At 35.7% G+C, this 25,892-nt stretch overlaps 1 protein-coding gene across 4 annotated transcripts in view; it reads left to right on the top strand.

The window, feature by feature from the left end:
• Efa6 (Exchange factor for Arf 6) overlaps positions 1-25,892 on the top strand; it is a 208,559-nt gene that overhangs the window by 177,266 nt on the left and 5,401 nt on the right. The window contains exons 4-21 of one of the 4 annotated variants that reach the window (XM_089632339.1): positions 797-947; positions 2,284-2,498; positions 3,176-3,305; positions 3,903-4,088; positions 5,367-5,516; positions 5,684-5,831; positions 7,530-7,675; positions 8,559-8,687; positions 9,303-9,825; positions 10,163-10,368; positions 11,358-11,551; positions 13,152-13,344; positions 13,998-14,197; positions 15,976-16,102; positions 16,392-16,493; positions 16,872-17,016; positions 19,690-19,809; positions 20,407-20,621. In XM_089632339.1, coding sequence (XP_089488465.1) covers positions 797-947; positions 2,284-2,498; positions 3,176-3,305; positions 3,903-4,088; positions 5,367-5,516; positions 5,684-5,831; positions 7,530-7,675; positions 8,559-8,687; positions 9,303-9,825; positions 10,163-10,368; positions 11,358-11,551; positions 13,152-13,344; positions 13,998-14,197; positions 15,976-16,102; positions 16,392-16,493; positions 16,872-17,016; positions 19,690-19,809; positions 20,407-20,621 — 3,280 coding nt within the window. Of the gene's footprint in view, positions 1-796; positions 948-2,283; positions 2,499-3,175; positions 3,306-3,899; positions 4,089-5,366; positions 5,517-5,683; positions 5,832-7,529; positions 7,676-8,558; positions 8,688-9,302; positions 9,826-10,162; positions 10,369-11,357; positions 11,552-13,151; positions 13,345-13,997; positions 14,198-15,975; positions 16,103-16,391; positions 16,494-16,871; positions 17,017-19,689; positions 19,810-20,406; positions 20,622-25,892 lie in introns of all 4 variants that reach the window. The other 3 variants (XM_089632342.1, XM_089632340.1, XM_089632338.1) reach the window with 3 other exon arrangements.

Raw genomic sequence — 25,892 nt, 5'->3', positions numbered from 1 at the left:
GACATTTTGTAGTTATAGTAAATCATTTTGTTTGCTTTGGCGTAGCACATAATGGAGCATTTCTTAAAATGAAGTCCTCATTTATGGAATTTATATCGCTTTGTAGCTGCAAGAAATTTTCCAAAATATTTATTAAAAGGAAAATACTTATTAATATTTATGAATGTCTTCCACAAATAAGAGAAACTTTTATGCAATGGTAAATGTCCTTTAAAATCAGGATCTCGCCAGAAGTTGATCCCAAATTTTTGAGTAAATTATCTCTATAATACTATAAAGAAGAGTGTCTGTGAGGGCATGACTTTGCTTTTTGTACAAATCGACAGTTTTATCCCGAGATTGATAAAATTTTGCAAACATGACCTTCATAACAAGAGAAAGGTGACTGTCTTAATGAGTCCTTCAAAAACCACCCCACCCCCTTTTATCACCCCCTTAAAGCAGAATTTTGATACTTGATGAAATTTTGCACGCTTGACATTTAAAATAAGAGGAAAATTACTTTTTACTTCTGATTTCGAAAAGTTAGTCCGGGTAACGTCGGGGACTTCAGTACTAGTTTTTAAAAAAATTATGCAAGTCCACTCTAATAAATTAAGTATTGCTGCAAGAAACAATTTCATGTCAAGTTGTCAAGGTTATTTCTCAATAACACAGTTGGTGATTTTTAGCAGCAAGCTGGTGATTTATGGTATTTTTTTAAAGAAGTTTTGCAAGATTAACTAGATTACTCTAACCAAGTTGAATTTAACAATATTTCTATTACTGTTACTAACAAAGATGACGTTGATTCCAGATCCGGGCATAGCGGCCCACGTGGGCAGGTACCTGTCCCCCTCGCTGCAGCAGGGGGATGACAGCCCGGAGCAGTACATCCTGCCCTCGGAGCGCAAGGGCAACCTGCAGCAATCTAGTCACTACCTCCGCAATGCTAAATCTAACCACTAGTAAGTATATCACTATATATATAGCGGCCCATGTGGGCATATACCTGTACCCCTCGCTGCAGAAGGGGTATGATAGTCTGGTGCAGTACATCCTGCCCTCGGAGCGCAAGGGCAACCTGCAGCAATCTAGTCACTACCTCCGCAATGCTAAATCTAACCACTAGTAAGTATATCACTATATATATAGCGGCCCATGTGGGCATATACCTGTACCCCTCGCTGCAGAAGGGGTATGATAGTCTGGTGCAGTACATCCTGCCCTCGAAGCGCAAAGGCAATCTGCAGCTATCTAGACACTACCTCTGCAAAAATAGTAAATTTAACAACTAGTAAGTATATCAATGTATAGTGGCCCATGTGGGCATATACCTGTCCCCCTCGCTGCAGCAGAAGGATGACAGCCCGTAGCAGGACATCCTGCTCTCGGAGCGCAAGGGCAACCTGCAACAATCCAGTCACTACAAATTTAACCACTAGTGTATTATTCATATAAGTATATCACTGCAGCAATCTAGTCACCAGAAAAAAACTATCTTAAAAGCATTAAATGTAATACTGATATTCGCCTATGTACCACTGTGTACTTATAATCTCATGTATCACATTATTGTAAAAGCCTTTTATGGCGTTTAATAAACAAATAAATAAATTAATTAATTTTTTTTACTTGAATAAATAGTTAAAGGGATACAAATAATATGAGTCGTGTAATTTCTATACCCGCTATATCAACTTTCATTGATTTGGAGAAAACCGCAAAAAACTGTCACATCTCTAGCGTACATAAGTAAATGCATTACAATTTTTTATATAATGAATTGGAGTAATAAAATTTCGAAAAGCATTTATTTTTCTATATATGTCTAGCAATAATTAAGTAATTTCGATAAATAAAATGGATATAGCGGATTTTGATACTCACTTCGTGATTTTGAAAGTCAACTGAGCCGACATGGCGGGTTTAGAAACTCACGCGTAGATCATTTTGACACACAAGCATGGCGTCAGAGCGGCGGCCATATTGTATTTTGGCAAAATAACTGCTTGTGATTCGTTGAATCTGATATAGCGGGTTTTGATAGTAACTTTCTGTATGATATAGCGGATTTGGTTTCTCACTCGCAGTTTTAACATGGTTTTTGGTCGCGATAAGGAGGGTTTTTAAACTCAATTTTAGGCTCCTCTTGTTGCTCGTAAAAATGTGAACAAGATGTCATACTCAGATCATTTTGTCAAAAAATCGGATATAGCGGGTATAGAAATTATAGGATTCATATTACATACATACTAAAATTAGTTGATGTAAAATTTCTAATTTTAATATTTAATTTTCCAGTTCCTCACCATCCCCTTCACCCGAGCAGCTGGCCACACTGGTGAGGCCATCCCCCTCCCCCCCGCGCACCCCCCCACAGCACCAACACTCCCCCTCCCCCCACCCGCAGTCGCCCCACCAGTCCCCTCACTCCCCGCCCCAATCCAACCGCTCCAACGGCTGCAGCGAGCGCAGCAACAACAGCAAGAGCAGCAGTAACGGCTGCACGGATTGGAGTCAGTATTATTTACAATTTTAAAAATATATATATTTCTACTATGATAGATTAATTACTACTAGTAGAGTTCTGTGAACATAAGGTCTCGTGTAATGTTGATTATTCTGATTTGATAGCTCATAATGCTTATTCCAACTCTGGCGGAGTAAAAAGGTACTATCCAACACGGTTACCATCTTGACAGGATTTACTGGACACAGGACAAATAAATTTACAGACTGATTAAATGCAAAGAAACGGGACTTTGCTGTAGTCGATTATTGCATAATAGCAGCTACATGAAAATTGTCTTGTCTCGTCAACTGTCTCGTTTATTTAGTTGAAATTTATTTACATCTAGGGCCGGTTCTGAGCCAAACGCCGCCTGGCGCTAATAAAAATCTCGAGGGCTCTTTGTTAGGTGATTATCGGATCCTCTTGGTAAGTCAGAGCCCGGAGCGGACTGCTCCAATTGCGACCGCACAAGACCGGCCCTGCCTACATGGCTGTCGCATATATGATCCATCGGTGGCATCTCATGACATTTAATAAAGTATAAGAGGTTGATTCTACCACAGAGAAATGAATTGAAAATATTATATACTAAATTATCCAATGATAAAAAAATCCTTTTAGAAGATTGGTACTGAAATAATATGTATAGTTTTTTAAGCTAATATTTAATTTATTTTGCAGGTGATCGAAGCAGCAACGGTTGCACAGAAAAGAACAGCAGCAACGGCTGGGCGGGAGGGGGCAGTGGAGGGGGGAGGGGCTACCGCTCCCAGGGGGAACCCCACAATCCACCGCCAGTCAAGCATTCCAAGTACTAACCACTCACTACTCACTTATTCACTTTTTACCTTTTTAACAAATAGCTTCCAGATAGTTTGGTCCTATGATATGTTTGAAAAAAAAAATCTGGCAGAAAGTCTCACTGGCTCTGGTGAGCAGGGAGTAGTTGGGATTCTTATGCGGTAGTCACATGAATAGAAAAAGTCAAAAAAGTTGGGGTAGGTGGATTAGATGAGGTAACTTTTCCTTATCTTTTTATTCACTTTCATGTTTGTCATGGAACCCACAAAAAACACTGTAGAAAAATTTTTTTCCGTAAAAAATGTTTTTAAAACATAAATTTTTTTGGTTTGACTGATGATTGTACCTTCCTACCCAGAACTGGAGTCGATAACTCTACCAATTTCGCCAAATGCTGATCGGGTAGGATCGACATTTATTTAGTATATTGTCTGCTTTAATATCACCCAATTTCAGAGAAATGCGTATATTTCCATGTGTACAACAAAAGTTGTTAGAGTGCATTGCCATCGACAAAGAGTCTTATCTGTCGAGTTTCAGTTCAATGGGATTATCAGATTCAAATAGATGCATTAAAAAATAACACTAAAACATGTTGCCTCAGTAGGTTCGAGGCCTACATGATGACGGGGGAGCTGATGCTGAAGCTGTCCCGCACGGAGCGGTCGGGCGAAGGCATTCTTGGTGGTGGCGGCTGGAGCGGCTCTCCCGCTGGGCCTGGCGGCCCGCCCGCTCACCCTCACAGACACCACCATGCACCGAGGCACCGGACGCCGGATTATGACATTAATACGTAAGATATCATGTCATTAAATTTTTCTGCATATAATTATTTATTGGTAAAATGATCGTAAACAAAATGATCAGATACAAAATGATTGTAATCAAATGATCGTAAGCAAAATGATCATAAGCAAAATTATTGCAGGCAAATAATAAGCAAATTAATAATTGTAAGCAAATAATAGTGTCTGTGTGTCATGTTAAAGTTAAAAGAAAACCATTTATTTTGTGAGATATAATGTACAGTGCACTGTATACTGAACACTATATTTTAATACTTTTCTTAATCATATTAAATGTTGGTTTTACCAAATTTATATTACGCAAATCTAAATAACAGTTAACAATAAATATATCTAGATTATGATCATAGTAACTCGGCATACCCAAGCTACTAAACGAAAATCAAATATTATTTGAAATGCAACACAATTAACTTTGTAATATGTTTATTACGGTCCTCCTATTGGTATTTGCCCATACCTGCTCTCTTAAAAATATGCGCGACACATCTCGCTCGCTCGCACATAGGAGTTGAGTGGGGCGGAACAGAGATAGAGATTCGAATCGGGTTTCACGGTCATAAAAACCCTTATTCCAGGAATTGAATTATTACAATAACAAATAATATACTATACTTTTGTTGAAATACGCAACCTTGTAATTCCGTCTTCTCTGCCATTGAAATGAGGCCGGCGTAGAACTACCCTTCTCGGCGTTAAGCATCAATCGACCGAACGGGTAGAACTTCCTTTCCTGGCCGAAGTGTGTTGCCGACCAACCAGTTCCCTGGGTGAATTTTTGTACATGAGTAGTTGCCTAGGATTTGATGTTACAGAAGGTGTTAAGCAAGGGTGTGACTGGCTGCTCAATTTGTACAGAGATAATAATTGAAAGCATGGATTGAAAGGTTCGGTGTAGAAATGAGTAATCTGAAACGAGTGTGTATGCTATGTTTTAACGATGCTGTGTTTATTTCTAACACTATAGCAGATCTGCAGAGTCACGTGTGTAGGATGAACTAGCCAAGAAGTAGAGTATTTATGCCAAATGAAATGTCTTTGCATTTTCTATGATGGCCTTTTACATTTAAGATTTTACTGTGATATTGGGATGGTGGAATAATAGTCATTAGACTGTAATTGACACACTATATTGTCTCGGATGATGATGATAATGATGTATGCAGAATGATGATAATGGCGAATGTGAGTCTGAAGTGACAGTATCTTAAAGTCTCCTCAAGTTTTACTATATTTTTTTACTTCATTTTGTTTGTCTGTCTCAGGTACAACTCCACCCCGGTGTCCCCCATAGACTCACGCGCCTCCTCCGCCCCCCAGGTGCAGCGCTACAATTCCACCCCCGCCTCCAGTGGTCTGGACCACCAGCCCAGTCGCTGCCAGGAGCCCCCCATGCCGGAGCCAAACGCGTTCATGTACATTTTCTGATTAAAAAGTTTTTAAGATTAAAACATACAAATTCGTCCATCATACACGGAGCCTGAATACAGTTCAATTTTTTATTTTTTATTTAAGAAAAAGTTATTTTAGTTTGTTCTTTAGTTATTTTATTATATTTTTTTTGTATGTTATTATGTTGCAGGTTTAATTCCACCCCCACATCCCCCAGTGACATGCGCTGCGCCCGAACCATGAGCAGCCCCATGGAGGGGCAAATGAGCCCCGCCCCCAATAACAACCACCTGGTCATGGGCTGCGTCAGAACCAGCCGCTCCGAGGACCACCTCCAGGTGATTACCAATCATGTCCTCATTGCATGATGAACATCCTAACTGTCGCTTTAACTAAATACCAATATAAGCCAGCGCACAGATGTGAGTTTAGTCACAGTAATAGTTTTGTCACTTTCGAATTCCATTCTTAACCCTACGTTCCAGTCTCAACTACACGGAGAAATTTTCGGAATGCTCCAGAGGTATCTAAAATGTGACTTATATTTCCTTGTCTTAAAAAGAAATACCGTTTTAGAAAGTAGATAAAATTATCTTTGTAATGTTTGTACAATAAACATTGATATTAAAAAAAAATTATTTTAATATCAAACAAAAAAACTTACTGGATCATTTGGGCTCGAAATGGCCATAATTTTTAGTAGTGCGATATTTAGAAAAGACATAGTTTTTGTGTAGGAAATTAATGTCACTTCACTTTTATGCCATTTTTTATTCAACTGTCAATGAAAAAAATCCTGCCAATTTCTAATAATTTTATTTTATCATGTAAAAATATTTGAGGCAAACAGAGAAGATAATTATTTATCTTTCCAACGATGAACAAATCAGGTATCTACGCATTATAGAAAGATAAAATAATTTATGGACGCCTCGGTCAGATCTGTCCTTCATAGCCTCTAATGGAATATGATGTTTGTGGTTAGTATGTAGAGTCGTTCAGAGACTTGAAGGGTTAAGTCGGTTTCTCATTGATCGTGACCCCCACTCCAATTTCCAAGGCTCCTTCACCCCTCGCGGTTCTGCGTTACGTGGAGAGCTACAGACACCGACCTTCTTGGTCCTCCAGCGCATTGGTGACCTTCCTCTGCTTCTCTTGTCAAACACTTTGCCAGTGACTCTATACAAGTTGGAGTCCTCATACAAGTTCTACAAATTGGAGTCCTGTTATAAGTCTTCCATTCAAATCCATAAAAAGTCACTTTAATGACCCATTGCCATGTGTGCGCATTTACAACACTTTAACCAGCAATTCCTGAGCATATTTGAAGTTAGTGTGATGTTGTTAATTAAAATGTAGATGTCATTTTGCTGTCCGATGATAATTTTTTTCAATTAAAAAAACAATTTTTTTTCTTACCACTGATCAAAGTTTATACTTTGCAATGGATCGTGTGATTCGTCTCTGATACTCTTGGCTCGTCTGTACGGTGCTGTTGGAACGAAACGTAGTGCATATTACGTGATGTGTTAGGTTTTACCCAGTCATGTGTTGTGGAAAAATATTTTTTTTTTGTTTTAATTGAAAAAATGTCATTGGACAGCAATATGGAATAAATATTTTAATTCCAAATATGTCCAGAAATCGCTGGTTAAAAGTGTTTCGGGTACATGCTGATATGTCGTATACTGCAATGGATTTTTAAACGGTGACAAAACTGTTGCCTATGTGTCGAAACTTACAAAAGTCATCTGTGTGCGCCTGGCCTTAGTTTAACTTTTTCTTCATTGTAGCTCTATAATAACTATCTGTCTTTGGCTTTGAACTTTGTGGCGTTGTTGTGTACCCATGAAAGATGAATAATTTGTGCCTTCATACGTTTTCAAATTAGTTCCTCGCGATACATAATACATCCGGTGAAAAGATAACATGTTTGACTCATAATGAATTATTATTAAGTTTCCTCATTGTGTAAGCATAACTCATCTTCTTCCTGCTTGATTGCTACCGCTGTTAGAATGTTTACGACGCTTCAGTTTCAGAAGGAGTCCTCCATGAGCGCGGTGGCTATTGACATTGACGACGACGATGTGACCTCCTCCCTCAACACCCTCCTGGACACGCGGCCCGACTCCCGGGGCAACTCTTCCGGCCGACAACCTGCCACGCATCCCACCGACAGGTTAACCACCTTCTCATACATACCTCATACTTACATCTTATTAGCTTCGTCCAGACTCCGAGACAAGTGCTAACAAGTATCAACCAAGAGTTGAACATTAAAGGAAATATCTGAATATTATTATTATTATTATTGATTTCATGCACTTTATTTATTTTCTGGTTCGGAATGTATGTGTGTTCTGCATTGTGTGGAGTGTCTGGAGGAAGCTATTGACATCATCATCATTTTCTTCCTCTTTTGGGTTGGGGTGTTTTAAACTACCATCGCATTTGATGTTCACCAAATCGATGATCTTTCTGCCATTCTGGTTTTTTTGACATTTTAACGGTCCCCGTTAAGCAGCCATTCTCGGTCTGTTCCAGCTTCTAATCAATTTTTTATCAGCTGCCAAGCATAACTATCATGTTTTTATGTTTGTCAGCTAATCACAATTTGATAAAAAGCAATAATTGTTGTTAAAATGTCGATATATCAAAATGGCGACTGACTGTCGATTTTGATGGAGTTCGAATCACGCCAACCTTAACCTCTCTGTTCCTCTCTACCCGACATTTTCTTGTCAACTATTTTTTTTCTATTTACTGTGTGGTGTTTTTTTTCTGGAGGTTTATTGTAAAATCACAATAGGCGCATATCATTAAATTATTATATATTAAACAAAAGAATAGTGGCAGTAACAGCGAAAGTGATGAATTGATGAGATTTCATTGAAAATTTATTAATGTCATTATTTTGTATTGGTTTTTTGTTGTCAGGAAAACAACAGCAAATAATACAGAATAGATTGACACTAACTGCAAACATTGCTTTTTACAGAATTAGTGATAGTAATATATATTTTTTTGAATATATTTTAATATTGTTTTTAACGGCGTTTCAGAATTGTTTGGACCTATAATGCGCCAGTTTCTAGTTCCTCAGAGAAGAACACTTCTCAATATAATGGCTCAAGCTCCACTACCGCCACATCGAATTCTACTTCTGTTTCAGAAGGAATCTCTCCTCAAAGGTATTTTACAAACTCGCCCCTTTATCTTCACACAATGTTGTTCGTAATAAAAAGCAATGATTATTTCACTTAACTTGTTGATTTTCTTCTCCTTCGGTATGAATGTATTCCTCTTAATATACTCATATCTGTGGTCTTAGATAAAGATATGATAAAGTACAAAATTTATTTATTTACAAGCTATACCCAGCCACGCGTTGCTGTGGCTTAGTCTGTCTGTGCCGATTGAGAAACAATAGCGCTTGTTGCTTTTACGTCTAACAGATGGCGCTGTTTGAAAAAAAACATGTTTTACCTGTCACCGGTGGCATCTATATAATATAGATATATAAAAACACAGGCGTATTCAAATGCAACGTTGTGTCAAAATTTACAAAGCAATCAGTAAAGAATTTTCGGAAATTTAAGATTTTGAACAAGCAAACATTTACATATTTATTTATATATAAATGACAATTCTCGAAAGAAAATGTTGACCTAAGACCACCGATATGTAATATCAAATCAGGCATGTTTCCGCATGTTTCCATTTTATTAAGTCACAACATGAATGAAAGATTGATCACTTTGTTTTCACTTTCTCGATGTTGAAACACATGTTATTTAATCACGCAGATCTCTTTCCCCCGCTTCTCCCACAAGCGTGTCAAGCTCGGTGATGTCGAGCGCCTCCATCTCGAGTCGGACACCGCCGGACCCCTCCAAGCACCCTCCGCTTGCCCCCAACCAGCAGCACAGCGTCTCGGAGGCCGTCTCCAACATCTCCAGTCCCGACTACCAAGAACAAGGAGTGGACCTGTTCAACGGACGAGAATGCATGGAAGTCTCGGACCCGAGTGATTCCGATTCCACGATCCTCGTGTCCGAACCTTGCAACAAACGTGTCAAATGCGGTCAAGGCGGGAATCCCCCTTACATGACGAGCTCTAACCCCACTCTGGAAAGCAATAGCAGGCAGAACAGTGATAACTCCGACAGCCAGGATCACAGGATAGTGATTCAGGTGAAGGGGCCTGACAAACAGGACAGGATGACCAACGGAGACAGTCCGTCGGCCGGGAGGAATAATCCCAGCAGTAAAGGGAACACTCAGAACGGGGATACGGGCCAACACACTCCCGAATCTCATGGCTATCATGTAAGTTATTTATCTCTACATATAATCATCTAGTATTTAGAACTTCATTTAGGAAATTATCAATATACATGCTAGTGCAGACCTGTGAAAAATCAAATGATAGTATGAATAACATTTCCCGCAGTCACCGGCATGACCATTGGCAAGTTAGTCCATGCTTTTGGTTCAATGTTATAAGTTTGTATTGCCAAGTTGATGATTCATAAAATAGTATCAATAGTATTTTGTTATCAAAATTTCTTAGGATGGCTGTTTGTAATGTCCGTCATAGCTATGAGACTTGATCAACACATTATCACCAGAATTGCTAAAATTTAATGTTGTGTTGTAATTTCAGGAGTTGCGCGAGGAAGAAATGTGCGTGGGGGGGTCGGCGTGCTCTTCGCCCGAGGAGGCGTGCTCGGAGGCGGATGCAGACTCACTGCACTCGTTCCACTACAGCCCCAAGGCAGTGGACATCCCCTCTGCTATCCGCCTCGCCAAGCGTCTCTACGGCCTGGACGGCTTTAAGAAGTCCGACGTCTCCAGGCATCTTAGCAAAAAGTAACACATTACTCTCTCTTTCTGAACAAAAGCTTGGCCTTTTTTTCCAAAATTGTGTTTTTTTTTGCACTACATTAGATTCTTGTTAATTCGAAATCCACCATCAAAAATCAAATTTAGAATTAACAAATTCCCACGTAATTCGAAATCGAGTAACTCTGTCACCCCTTCTAATTCGGGTAGTATCTTTGGAGTAAATTCGTAATAACACGAATTACTGCCGCGGTCAGCCCTTTAAATTCAGATATTCAAAGTAAATTCGTAAATACGATACATTTCGCGGCCGACCCTTTAAATTCAGATATTCAAAATAAATTCGAAAAAATATGACATTCTAGTGTAAATCTATTCAGATTTATAAAACAATAATACTAATTAGAACGATGTACAGCCACGTAAAAAATACATTTTTCGGTGTTTTACCACCTCGACTGTCTTTTAGATTCAGATTTAATAAATTTTGAATTACAAATTAATGAATTTTGAATTAAAAAACCATTTTGTATGAAAAAGGATTTTTGGGGAAATTCTTCAAAATTTAAAAATGATAAAATTTCATGTTGATGATTTAACTCTATTTTGGAAATTTCCCTAAATCATAAGTATTAAATAAGTTGAAAAAAGTGTTTCAATATATCATTACAATGGAATTCCACCACGAATTGTCAGGATCAAAACTAGAAATATCATAAGTATTAATATAAACACAAAAAAATTAACTTCTTTTCATTGGTGTGTTGTGTTATTATGCATATATTTTTTTTAGTGTTCAATATCTGAAAATTATTTTTTTTTACAATTCCTAATATCAAATTGAATTAAATAAATTTTTTGTGCGGTAATTAAGTAACTGGCTTATTTCCTTTTTATTTCTGTTTGTACATATTTTGATTGCCCATGATTCAATAAAAACCACTTCTTTTGTCATGTTTTCATAGGGATGTGCATATATGTGCATTCATTTCAATCAAACCATTTTGTATTTCCAGTAATGATTTCTCCCGCGCTGTGGCAGAAGAATACCTGCGTTACTTTAACTTTGACAAGGACACGTTGGATGGGGCCCTGCGCAAGTTCCTCAGACAGTTCTGTCTGACGGGGGAGACCCAGGAGAGGGAGCGTGTGCTGGTGCACTTCTCACGGAGATACTTAGACTGCAACCCCGGCACCTTTAATTCACAAGGTACTATACTGTTAGCAATATGACTGATCCTTCTAATTAATATGACAGTTAGCTATTTTCCAAAGACCATATAATCAAAGGTAATTTCAATGGTAGATGAAGCAGTTTGACGTACCCCATTTGTAAATCAAATAATGACAGTTTTAACTAGCACCATGTCAACATTCTGCCATGAAATCACAAATAGATAATTTTTCAAACCTTAGCATTAAAACTCAAACATTCCTATTCCCCACTCCGTTCGGCATCACAACTTATCTCAATTTGGGATGCCATAGACCAACTTAATAACTTCAAAACTCCTACATGGTATTCGCATAAAAAAAATCATTTCCATCAAGTGTTAAAATGGCCCATTTGCTCGAAATTGGCATTTCTAGTCAGAATGATGATTGTGGCGTAGTTTTGTCAAGGCACTTAAGGTGATGCACAACGTTGTGTAACATTTGGAATTGGGCCACTAACAATAACACTCCTTATGTAGATGGCGAAAAGGTTTAAATTCCCGCGTAACACCAGCCACTTATTTTGATTTATGCAGGAAAAAAACATTACACAAAAAGTATTTTATTTTATTTTGCGAACTTCAGATATTTACATTTTTTACAATCATTTAAAAAGAAAACCTGATTTGCAACATTATTAAGAAGACTTCTTTCTACTCGCAATATAATTGGATTTGTACGTAATTCTTAATTTTAGCTATTATTTTATTATCAATCCAGTGCATCCAGTATATATTTTTGAGGCAAATTGGAAAGAATTATTATTTTTATTTCTAACGTTAAAAAAAATTTAGTATTTCCGAAAATACATAATTTTATAAAATTTTAAATTATTTATAGAAAAAATTATAAAAATGCTTTTATAAAATATGGACGCCCGGTCATATATGACCCTAAAACGCTTGAGGGGTTAATGTGTAATAATCCTTGAGGCATTGGATATGGAAGAGTAGTTATTGTTACTATAACATGACGTTTTTATATGCACTTTGCTAAATGTAATTATTTTGTGTCAACAGATGCCGTTCACACATTGACTTGTGTATATGCACTTTGCTAAATGTAATTATTTTGTGTCAACAGATGCAGTTCACACATTGACTTGTGTATATGCACTTTGCTAAATGTAATTATTTTGTGTCAACAGATGCAGTTCACACATTGACTTGTGTATATGCACTTTGCTAAATGTAATTATTTTGTGTCAACAGATGCAGTTCACACATTGACTTGTGTATATGCACTTTGCTAAATGTAATTATTTTGTGTCAACAGATGCCGTTCACACATTGACTTGTGTATATGCACTTTGCTAAATGTAATTATTTTGTGTCAACAGATGCAGTTCACACATTGACTTGTGTATATGCACTTTGCTAAATGTAATTATTTTGTGTCAACAGATGCAGTTCACACATTGACTTGTGTATATGCACTTTGCTAAATGTAATTATTTTGTGTCAACAGATGCAGTTCACACATTGACTTGTGTATATGCACTTTGCTAAATGTAATTATTTTGTGTCAACAGATGCAGTTCACACATTGACTTGTGTATATGCACTTTGCTAAATGTAATTATTTTGTGTCAACAGATGCAGTTCACACATTGACTTGTGCAATAATGCTGCTGAACACAGACTTACATGGCCAAAGTGCGGGCAGGAAAATGTCCTGCGCAGAATTCATAGAAAATCTAGCAGATCTAAATGATGGGGCCAACTTTCCTAGAGAAATCCTCAAGGCTCTGTATCATGCCATCAAGAGCCATCCTCTGGAATGGGCACTGTAAGATAATTATTTCTATTTCTTTTCCCCTTTTATTGCGTTGAAAAAATTTGAATAGTATTATCTGAATTATTCTTCTCATCTGATCAATTTATTATAGTTTTTTAACGTTTTCAGTAGATTAATTTCTTCTCATCAAATTTAATCTTCTGCAGCTGGTGCATACGTATGTGATTTGGAAAGTCAACACCTGTTTGGCTGTCACATACGTGACATGTGACTGGAATTCACAGTTTGATGGAGTTTTGCTAGGACTTTTTTTTACCAATTTCAATTGAAATTTTTGATAATTTGCTTTAGTACAAGGGTTTAGTAAGATTAAGAATGGGATGCTTAGACAGTTTGGGCATGTAGAGAAGATGAACAAAGAGTGTAAGAAGAATATATGAAGCCAATGTAAATGAAAGAAGTCGGGGACACCCGAGGAAGTCAAGGCACAATCAAGTGAATCAAATACTTGAGTCGGCCCGGGTCAAGAGTCACAATTATAAAAGGGTATATAGAAGCAAGGATTATGTGCCAAGACCGAGTAGTTTGGCAGTCCATCTTCTCTGCCTACCCCTGCAGGAAACGGCTTGATGGCTAATGAGTTAGTCTATTAATTTTCTGTTGTACAAGACAATATTTGATAGCCTTCTTGTTTGCATTTTCAGTGATTCTGAAGCTGTGGAAGTGGGCGAAGTCCTGGAGGGCCAGGGCCCCCGGGGAGGCGGCAGCGAGGCGCACCCGGCTGTCCGAGGCCCCTCGGTGGGCTCCAACCCCTTCCTGGACGTGCCGGACCGCACGCACGCTGTCGAGTACAAGAAGGGATACGTCATGCGCAAGTGCTGCCTTGAGGAAAACGGAAAGAAAAGTAAACCCGCCAACAAATTATTGCCAATCGTTTGCAACCATATTTTAAGGGTTCCGCAACACGTTTATTGCCAACCGTTTGCAACCATATTTTATGGGTTCCACAACAAAACAGAACGCTTTTGAAGAATTATATAAATTCATGAAACGCAAAACTAATCTGTCCTAACCATTACTAATTATTTTATTTTGTTCTGTTTTGTCCGGTTACCATTGTAAGCTATCGCGTTTTTGCCCAAGGTTACCATGACAGGGTTCTAACTGCCTTTAAAACTGAATTCTTTATACGTTCCGTGAAGTGACAATTTTAAGTTTTTGAATACTATAATAGCATTTATAAAAACTGACAAGTTAGAGATACCGAGGAGTATCTTTACTGCCCCGTCATAGTGACCTCGCATACAACTGGCTTTAGTTTGACTTCTTATCAACACATTAATTTGAATTTAAAAAAAACTGTCAGAAATACCCTCACATCTGGTTATGAGTGCAGTATATTGTGTATTTAAATATCACAAATTGTACCACACATATTATATTTACTTATATAAAATATATTTTATTTCAGAGATTTCAGAGATCCTGGGTTCGATTCCTAGTTGAAACCGTTATCTTTTTATTTTTCTGTGCCTTGTTTTGTTTAGATTTATTTGTAATTGTAATTTGTATTATCTTCTTCAATGATATATTAATTATAAATTTATCGTGATGAAGAAACCATTGGTTTCGAAACATGTAGATTATTTTGATTATATTGCGGAGTGCACAAAGTGATTTATCTTCATTAAAATAAAAATTAATTGTTTTTTCCTAATTTAAGAAACACTGGCATAAACTGCATTATGCAGGAATGAAGGTGCTGTGTAAAATATTTGTATAATTTTTTAAATGCTGTTTATTTTGTCCTTAAAAGCCGCAAAATTTGCAAACGCAAAGTTTATCTTACTCTGTTTACATTATTTCCTAGTCTGCGGCCAACTGCTGTATGTAGTTCTAGGAAAACTATGCTTATCTTACAACACATTGCAATGTGTAGTGGATTTTTATTATTCTGCAGAAAAATGCCACATTATGAAAAATGATGTCATTGAACTTGTTCTTTAATTTTAAGAGGAACAGCTGCGCGGCCTTTTTCATACAAAACTTAAATTTTTACAAAAATTTCTTCTCTCAAAAGACTTAAATCTATATAGAAAATAACTAGTTGGGATATTTGCACTTTCTTTATTTGTGTTTCAAATTAAAAAATGTCAGCCATTAGAGAAATCAATACGAAACGATTTTAGAGGCAACTTTGGCAATTATTTGTGAATAATGAAATTTCTTTTAAAATGCCCTAATTACTATGTAAATATAACAAAATATGAGATAAAAAATATAAATTATTTTAAAAACATTTTGATTGGCTTTAATTTAAATTGCGAACACCAATTTACATTGGAAAACAATTTGCTGGTACACATTATATAATTTAAAAATTTAACTTAACAAACACATTTTTTTTTACTACTTTTTGTCTCACAAAAAATGTCAAACGTTACCTCTAAAATCAAACCTTTAATGGCCTATATTTTATAATTTAAGACACATATAAATAAAGGATCACATAGTACCTTTTGATTTAATAAAGAATTATTGAGTTTGGTGAAGTATTTTGGCCTCAATTCCAAATTTAATTTTTGTGTGAAAAAAGCAGATCAGCCGTCCCTCTTAAGATCTCTTAATCTGATTGTGTGTTGTCCCAATGAGAGAGACTAAAGCTGAACATTTTATTTACAGCGCCGTTTGGCAAGCGAGGCTGGAAAATGTTCTACTGCACTCTTAGGGACTTGATTCTGTATTTACACAAAGACGAGCATGGATTTAGAAAAAATCAAATGTCGGACAATCTGCACAATGCAATAAGGTAGAAACTACACGCTTTTTAACTAACCCGTTACTCTCCCGTATCACGCTTCTGTATCAACCAACAACATTTTGATAAAATACATAAATGTCTTTCACAAATTTACACTTTAGAATGCTTTCTGAAAGTCATTTTTTTATCACAAATTTTATATCTATTTGGATCTTACCGTGTGTACTTCACAGTGGAAACTTCCCTGGACAATTTAAATATGATTAAATGAAATGAGAAATATTATGTATTCCCAAATGGCAGGAGCATATTTGAATGTTTCATTTGTATCTTTCAGAATACACCACGGACTGGCAACTAAAGCGACTGACTATACCAAAAAGCAACATGTATTCAGGTTGCAAACAGCTGATCAGGCCGAATATCTTTTTCAAACAAGGTAAATATTTATACACAACTGAAAATGATAGAGCATTCTTTTTGCATAGTTTGAATCATCATCATCACGGAGCTACATCCTGGGGTGGGATTATGCCTCCTCCACAAATGTTCTCCACTGGCTGCGGTCCTTGGCCATTGGCCGTCAAACCTCTGACCTTCCTATCCTGCTCCAATCCTCTTCCTCAGTCCAACTCTGGATCGCTTCCACCGGGTCGCAGTCCACACAGTCCTAGTTTTCGGCATCCTATCATGTAATATTTTCAAATTTAATAATAGTCTGAATATTTATTTTATAATTAATATTGCCTTCGAGCGGCTTCAAGGATTGAGAGGAATAACATTATTGTGTATTATTTTAATGACTTTATTATTTCAGTGATTCGAAAGAGCTCCAATCTTGGATCGACACGATAAACTTTGTGTGTGCCTCCTTTTCTGCACAACCTCTGGCCGGCGGAGTCGGTTCGCAGAGGAAGTTTCAAAGGCCTCTTCTCCCGTGCTCCCATACCAAGCTCACTCTGGTCAGTATCAATAAAATATATTTCCCATCTTACTTATTAGATTCTTATGCGACGGTTAAATAAGATGATTTTATGTATGATCTCAACTATTAGAATATAACCTACCTACCTACCTGGTGTGGTAAGTACATTGCATTACATAATGTTACTACAGTAGAACTTCGTTGATTCGAAGATTCGACATCAAAAATCAAATTTCGAATTAACAAATTCCCACATAATTCGAAATTTTATGAACAAAAAAAAAAAAAAAACGGCGAAAATCGAGTTCCTTAGCCGCCCCTTCAAATTCGGGTGGTATCTTTGGAGTAAACTCGTATTAATACCAATTATTCCAGTTTAAATCGTTTTTTTTCAGCCGATTTCCGTCGCGATCGGCCCTTCAAGTTCAGTTATTCTAAGCAAATTCATAAAAATACCACACATTTCCACGTAAATCACAATTTCACGGCCTACCCTTTAAATTCAGATATTTTAAGTAAATTTCGTAAAAATATCTCATATTTCCGCGTGAATCGAAATTTTTGCGGCCATAGCGCTGGATCTTTTAACTCAGATATTCGAAGTAAAATACAATACATTTCTGCGTAAATTGAAATTTCGGAGCCGATTTCCGCTGCACCGGATCTTTAGATATTTGAAATAAACTTGTAAAAATGCGATATATTTACGCATAAATCGAAATTTCGCGGCCGACCCTTTAAATTCAGATATTTATAATAAATTCGTAAAAATACGATATATTCCCACGTAAATCGAATTTTCTCGGCAGATTTGCATCGCGGCCGGCCTTTTAAATTCAGATATTTGAAGTATATTCGTAAAAATATGTCGTATTTCCGCGTAAATTGAAATTTAGCATTCGAATTCCGTCGCAGCCGACCCTTTGAATTCAAATATTTGGTGTAAATTTATAAAACTACTGCATATTTCCGCGTAAAACGAATTTTCTCGGCCCTTTGGACTCGGATATTTGGAATAAATTGGAAAAAATACGACATTCCAGTGTAAATCGATTCCGATTTACAAAATAATAATACTAATTAGGGCGATGTATAACCACGTAAAAATACACTTTTCGGCATTTTACCATTATGGCTGTCTTTTTGATTCAGATTTACGAAATTTTCATTTGATTCATTTTCGCAAAAATCGAAGTTTTTTTAATTACACAAACAAATTTTCGTTTGCGGACAAAAATAAATTTCGAATTACGAATTAACAAATTTCGAATTAAAAAACCATTTTGTATGAAAAAAATTTTCTGTGTATATTTTTTGACAAAAATTTTGAATTACGGGTTTTTTCAAATTATCAGGGTTCGAATTAACGGGGTTCTACTGTTGTATCAAAGGTTATTTGTTCAAGTTTCATTAGTATTTCGAAAACAATAATTTATTTTCACCTGCTAAATTTAATTTATATTGTGTTTTCTTCACCTTTCATTAGAGCTATCTGGAACATAAATTCATAAACTGAACTAATTGACTTAGCAGTCACTCTCCATTACTAGCCCAATATCCACTGGAGTGATTTTTGGCATATTATGTCAAGTTTGCAAAAAAGGTTTTATAATATGCCATATTTATAAAACCTAAAAATATGGGATGAATGGTGAAATCTAGGTGGATTCATTGGTTTTAAACCACAGTAAGCAGTTCATATGTTTCCATATTAATATTTTGAGGAATGATATTGCAGTAAAACCCCGTTAATTCGAACCCTGATAATTAAAATAAATTCTAAATTTTTGCCATAAAAATATCACCAGAATTTTTTGTATTTTAATTTCTGAATTCGTTAATTCGTAATTTATTTTTGTTTGAGCACGAAAATTTGTTTGTGAATTACAAAAAATTCGATTATTGCGAAAATAAATCATAAAATTTCATAAATCTGTATCTGAAAAAGTCTTTTGAAGTGGTTAAACACAGTCCTTATTAGTATTATTATTTTGTAAATCTGAATCGATTTAACACTGGAATGTCGACGAAAATCAACCGTGAAATTTTAATTTACGTGGAAATAAATTTATTTTTACTTTGAATATCTGTGTTTAAAAGATCAGCTGCGAATTTTCGATTTACGCGGAAATATTCCCAATTTTCTGAATTTACTTTGAATAACTGAGCACGAAGGGACGGCCGCAACGAAAATATATAATATTTTTATGAATTAACTTAGAATATATGAATTTATATGGCCGGCTGCGATGGAAATCGGCCGCAATTTCGATTTATGCAGAAATATACAGTAAATGTACAAATTTACGTCAAATATCTTAATTAATCGGCTGCAAAAATTTGATTTACGCGAAAATGTGTGGTATTTTGACGAATTTACTTTAATAACTGAACTTGAAGGATCTGTCTGCTGTGAAAATTCAATTTACACGGGAATAATTCAAATTACGAATTTACTCCCAAAATACTTCGAATTACGTGGGAATTTGTTAATTCCAAATTTGATTTTTTATGTCCAGTAGATTTTGAATTAACGAGGTTCTACTCTAATCTTATAATATATATACAACCAATCGCTCGAGTGGATATGTTGTGACAGCTGGAGAAAGGTTGAAGATGTCTATAATGAAATAAGCGGGTTGGTGCTTCATATGTATTATGTATATGCTTCCTAATGATAATATATTGTTTCCCTCTGTCTGGTTCTTAGCGTGAGCAATTACGAGACCATGAAGAGCGATGTGAAAGAATCGAAGTGGAATTGAAACAACCCCGGCAACCTGGTTCCTCTCACCACAATAGAGAGAAAGAGGCCTATCTTCAAAGCGAGGTAACACTCATTCAAGTCTGCTTTATTCTTTTATATATTTTGAGTAATGACATTATTTGGAATACATGCGATAGTTCCCGACCCGAATAGGACAAGGGGTAGTATATTTGAAAGACGGGCCTGTGAAAACGTAGTAAACTTTTAAATTGTTGAAATGCCAGTAAAAGGATGATTATAATATTATGTATGAAATGAGAAACATTTCTTTGTTTATATGTACATTATTATTATTATACTTTTGTGTGTTTGCAACGGTGACCACTTTTCATAACTTTATAGCACTTTTTAAAGGTGTGTTGAATTGTCATTTTGATGAGTTATCATGGAACCTTTTGCAACACGTGCATTGTTTTTATTTTTGTTTTTGCGACAGTACCTACCCCAAATGTAACATGTAATGAATGTGTACCTATTTATTTGTATGATTGTTAATTCCAACTGAAACAATTACTGTATCTACCCCAATGTAACACATAATGAATAAGTACTTTCTGTTTGATTATTAATTCCAAATGAAACCATACCTACCTACAGTACCTACCCCAAATTTGACATGTAATAAAAAAGTTATTAATTTAGTATGAATGTTAATTCCAGCTGAAACGATACCGAACATATGCCTACTTGATCCGCTCGCGCGTGTCGCAGTGGGGCATGGAGGGTGCGGTGGCAATGGCCGCAGGCAACAATGCGGGGCTCATGGGCGAGATGGAGGAGGGGGCCGAGGGGGCGCCTGGGGCTGGGCCGGAGCCCCCTGCGCCACTGCGCGCCCCACCGCTTCCGGACCGCAACCCGCCCCCCAACACCACCAGGTATAGTTACCGCCAGGCCATTTACACAGGCGCGCCACAAGACTCGGACGTGCCATGACGAGTAATGGCTGTGTTCGCCGCTTGCGTGCTGTGATCTATCTGACTCTCTATGCGGCACAACTCAGTTAAAGTGACACAACAAGATATAAGCACGGAATAACTTTTTGTATTAGTGACAGTTGCAGCGGGGGGACTTTCGCCCCACACGGAAGATCAATATTTTAACTTTTATTTAATGACTTCAAATTTTCTTATCGAAAAGTGACAAATACCACAACGATTGTTAAATCAAGACAAATTTCACAAATAAAATCATCACTCACCACTGGTTAGGTTGGGTTGTTTAATTTTCATTTTGATACTATTATCAAAACATAATTTTGTAAAACACTATCAGCAAGCGTACAGAGCGCAGAATGCATTTTGTTCCCGGCACACGATGGTTGTAAACCTGGCAATTTAAAGGTCAATAATTTTCTCTTATTGTATTCTGGCTATTCTTTTCGTTTAATTATTTAAATTGCTTTTATTTTCCACAAACATGGCTAGATTTTGTACAATTGATTGAATTATCATAATCAGTCAAAGTTGGCTAAAATGCAACAATACCTTCGCTACCTGAGAAATTAACAAGTACCTCGACTATAGAATCTTTCCAATATGTATTGACACAAAAGGTTGCCGTCCCATCTTTGTCACTTTAACCGAGACGTACTGTTTGAACTCCGCACAGGAGTCCTTGTGCCGACGTTGGTTGTCTGTTGTATTCTCACGTTCATATCAAGAACTATTTCTGTCTCTTCTCGACCTTGTGCGCCAAATGTAAAGCTGTCATCTATTCCCATTCTATTCTGTAATTACTTATCATTAAATAATCACACGGATCAGAAAGCAGAAAGGTTTCAGGTTTGGGATCCATTAATGAAAGCATTCTGTTCAGTTTGATTCTAGCTTTGCCAATATGTTCTGTCGTTTTTGATTTTCCAACTCGGCATCAATGACTAACAGATGCAAAATTGGTTGTACGTATGTTTGTTTGTTTGTTTGTTGGGCGAGGTAATTATTTGGTGGTGGTGTCCTTTGGCTGCTTGTTACTAAATTGGATTTATTACATTTTATTTGTCTGTTTGGCCTATCTCCTTTTAGTTTCCAGATTTGTGTATATTTTGATCTCGCTGGATTTGCCCTAACACGACTTCTGGCAGTTGAGCGAGTGGTTGAATTGGTTCTGTGTTTTAATTTTGTTTGCGTGATCATTAGCTAGCCTTGTGTAATGCCAAATAAATATACTAAATTCCATTATTCATCCACCATTTTTCTCATATTCTTTTGTGTCATGCAATATTCTTCTTGTTATTCTATCTCTTTCTATTTAATTATACGAATCTTACAATTTTTTAACATATTACTAGATTTAAGGTGAGAAATTTTCTTAAACAAGATACCAAATAAATAATCAACCAATTTTAAAATAAAATATACGACAAAATTTCTCATAATGTTAAAACCAAGTATGAGTGACAGTATTAGTGATCCTTCCCAGATACTTTGATAAAATAGCATAATTTAATTAAATCGTCGTTGAGTCAGTAATACAATATCTGTTAAGTGATCTGATATACAAGACAATGCTTATGGCTGAATAACCTGCAAAATTGTACCCTTGTTATTTGGCATAAGCTTGTTGTCGCAACCGTTATCTGTGGTAAATATGCGCATTTTATTTTTAAAACACTTTGTGTTAGTGAGATAATAATGAAAGTAAGTATTTGTTTCAGTTTTTGGAAATGGAAAATAATGCATTTTGTTAAAAACAATAGTTTTTTTTCCCTCCACATTTTGACATTATAAAAATAAAATAGTATTTTATTTATTCATTTCTTAACTGGCTGTACCCCGCCACGCATTACTGTGGCTCAATCTGTCTGTGCAGATAGAGAAACAATGGCACGTTTTGCTTTTACGTCCAACAGATGGAGCTGTTTTTAAAACAGGTTACATATACAGTTGAACTTCTCATAACGAGCACCTCCTATAACGAGTAATTCACATAACGATCAAAACAGATGATGAAAAAATTGCTCTCTTAATGAGTGACATTTCGCATAACAAATGACACAGAAAGGGCAAGTCCCATCTTCACGTCACTCACTTGTGAGCCGGGACTTCCGCCCCAGTGTGTTAGTCTCTAACTCTAGTTAGCACTTGTTCCGCTAGCACGTTAGTGTCGCATGTGATCACACATTTTTCCAAACTAGTGTTCAGACATTATTTGTAAGTTTTTTGTGCCAAGTGTAATAACTATTGCAAAAATGTCCCTGAAGAAAAGATCAAAGGAAGATAGCCATAAGAGAATAAAAGTAACTGTAGAAATAAAACGTAAAATCATTGAAAAGCAAGAACAAGATATGAGCGTGGCTAATCTAGCCACCACATTCAATCGGTCTACATCAACGAATTGCATTATCCTGAAGAACAAAGATATAATTAAGAAGATAGATGCAACAACACTCCGTTACTCCAGCCTATGGACCAGCAGGTTATTTCTAACTTTAAGAAACTCTACTAAAACACTCCGAGCGGTGTTTTGTGGTGACCGAAGGGACAAGTCTCACTCTCGGAGAATTTTGGAAAGATAACTTTCACATTGTTACTTGCCTCTAGATAATTGACAAGGCATAGAAAGGGGTTACCAAGAGAACCCTCATTTCTACTTGGAAGAAGCTTTGGCCAAAGAGCATTGTCGAATACTTACTTCTCATTGTTATCTAACTACTACAAAGTTTTTTTTTTTATTATAAAAAAAGTCCGTATTAAGCATGTACCTATTTTGTGTATTTACCTTATCTGTGCTGTGAAGTTGAAGCGGAATACCTGAATAATTTAGAAAGTGTCACTTAACAAATATTATCGATTCAACAGCAAACTGATGCTCTATATGAATAATTTATCCTGGCAGATGTTCAGAAAAGTATTTTATCTGATTTCATTGAAAACAAAGCCATGCTCAAGATTATTCCATTTAAATTTGTAATAATATTATTTTAATGGAATATAAAGTACATAAATAATTAGGACTTCATTTTAAAAATCAATTATTCCAATATTGTAACTATGAAATCATCAATAAGTTGTGTACAAAGTATTCAATTTTATACTAATAGATGTACTTAAGCTTGCTTCTGGTTATTTGTGTTATTAAGACACATTTATATTTTCACAATAAAATTTTCATATATTATAATAAATTCATAGTTATTAATTAGTGAATTTATTTTAAGATGTTTTTTTTAAGCACTGCTGTGGTTTTGTTGGTTATTTTTTGGATTCTCTTTCAACAAAAGACAACCAACAACTTGAAAGATATGGAATTTTGGCAAAATCCACATTAAGCAGGTTACCAATCTTTTACTTTGCCGAAGCTAACATCAAATTTTAGTTACTTTGTAGATTTGTCATTAATTTTCCTTTGAAATTGAAAACTTGGGATATCGAATTTAAGAATACGCAATATTAGTTATAAATTTCAAGTTTTCTGGATATTTTATGACGAAAAGTTGAAGAAAAAATGTGCTGTACCACTCGACTGATTTTTGGCATATTATGGCAAATTTGCAAAAACGTTTTGAGCGATCGCTTATTATAATGAACCAAATTTAGAGAACCTAAAAAACGGTGAAATCTGGGTGGCTTTAAAACGCAGTAAGCAGTTCATGTGTTTCCATATTATTATTTTGAGGAATAAAATTATTTAAATAATGTGGTAAATGTATACATCGTTTGAGTGGCAAAAGTAATAGATTTGGAAATAACCTACTTGATGTAGTGTCACTTAACAGAAAGTTTCCAAACATTTATTTTTTCCCCTTTTCTTAGTCTTGAAAACCTACATCATTTAGTCACATAAAATGAAATGCCAGTGTTTTTAAATTAAAATACATGTAAAAAATAAAATATACAACTATATTGGTTGATTTGACAATTTTATGTTTTGCTGTTTTCATTAACATTAATATTATTATAAAATAAATCCCACATCATGTAAAATGTTCTAGGATCTATTCAAGGTCACCACCATTTTAAAATCTACTTATCTGAGTTGAATATTAATTTGGATAGTTTAAATGATTGGTGCTACCCATTTCAATTGATTTTTATATTTCGACATTACAGTGAACATAGTAAACATAATGTTGCTAATTGTAAGTTAATTATTAGTATAAATACATAAATAGATATAGATTTTAACTATCAGCAATTAATTATTTCAATTAATAATATATTTCCTAGAGGTATATTTGTATGCTCATGTCTTAGTATTTATGTTTGACATAATATTAATATTGTTATACGCTTTTTCCTATTTACAAGTATTTATTGTACCAAATTTATATTATTGATTGTTCAAAGTGTGTTATTTATTAAGGATAACAAAGTAATGCGATTTGCGAAATACAATAATAATTTTTAAATACTAGAATTATTGTATTGTTATGATTGAATGCTAATTCACATTGGAATATTAAAATAATATTTATTATCCAGTTACAACCCATGAGAAAAACACACAAAAAAGTTATTACCTTGAATGAGATTTGAGCTGCAGAGAAAACATCTAGAACCCTTGCGAATATCCAATTTAATATTTTTACTCTTAGGTGTTTGCACTGCTAAATGGCTCCATCTATTGCAAACAATATCGCCGCTAAATGGTGTCAGGAATTGAATTCCCTTTTGGTTGCGGAATATCCATGTGTTCAGTTGGTAAAAACTTATAAGATCAGATTTAGGCCCTTCGTCAACAGGGATATGTAAGTATCCAATATTCAACATCGGTGACGCCAGTCTCCGGTGACCAGCCTGGCGAGCTCGTCGTGACTTTAAACATGGCTTCACTTGTGTCAGACATTTTGTAACATTGTGTGTGCTTTAGATCAATGCTAGGAACAAAAGAGTCGACAAATAATAATGTGTAATAGTAATTGGATAATTTGAGAGCCGCTTTTGTGAAAAACTATCTCAATGGCGCTGTACAAATATGACTTCCTAGACTCTATCTAATTATATATGTTCAAATACATGCATTTACATAGGTATGAATATGAAAGTATCAATGGTTATTGACATTTTTTACACATTTAGTTATTTGCAATGTCGCAAACTGTGAAGATGAAAGGTTTCCGACTTTATGGACACGATTGCCTGAAGAGATGAGTTTTAGGTTTAGGTTTAAATTCTCTCGAGTCTGTGATCATTCTTAAATCATGTGGG

Source organism: Hesperophylax consimilis, chromosome 6, assembly GCF_061612785.1.
Source record: "Hesperophylax consimilis isolate HC1 chromosome 6, BYU_Hcon_1.0, whole genome shotgun sequence".
In the NCBI taxonomy this organism is placed as follows: domain Eukaryota; kingdom Metazoa; phylum Arthropoda; class Insecta; order Trichoptera; family Limnephilidae; genus Hesperophylax; species Hesperophylax consimilis.
Note: the sequence above shows the minus strand (reverse complement) of the source record. Positions and strands in the feature narration are given on the sequence as shown.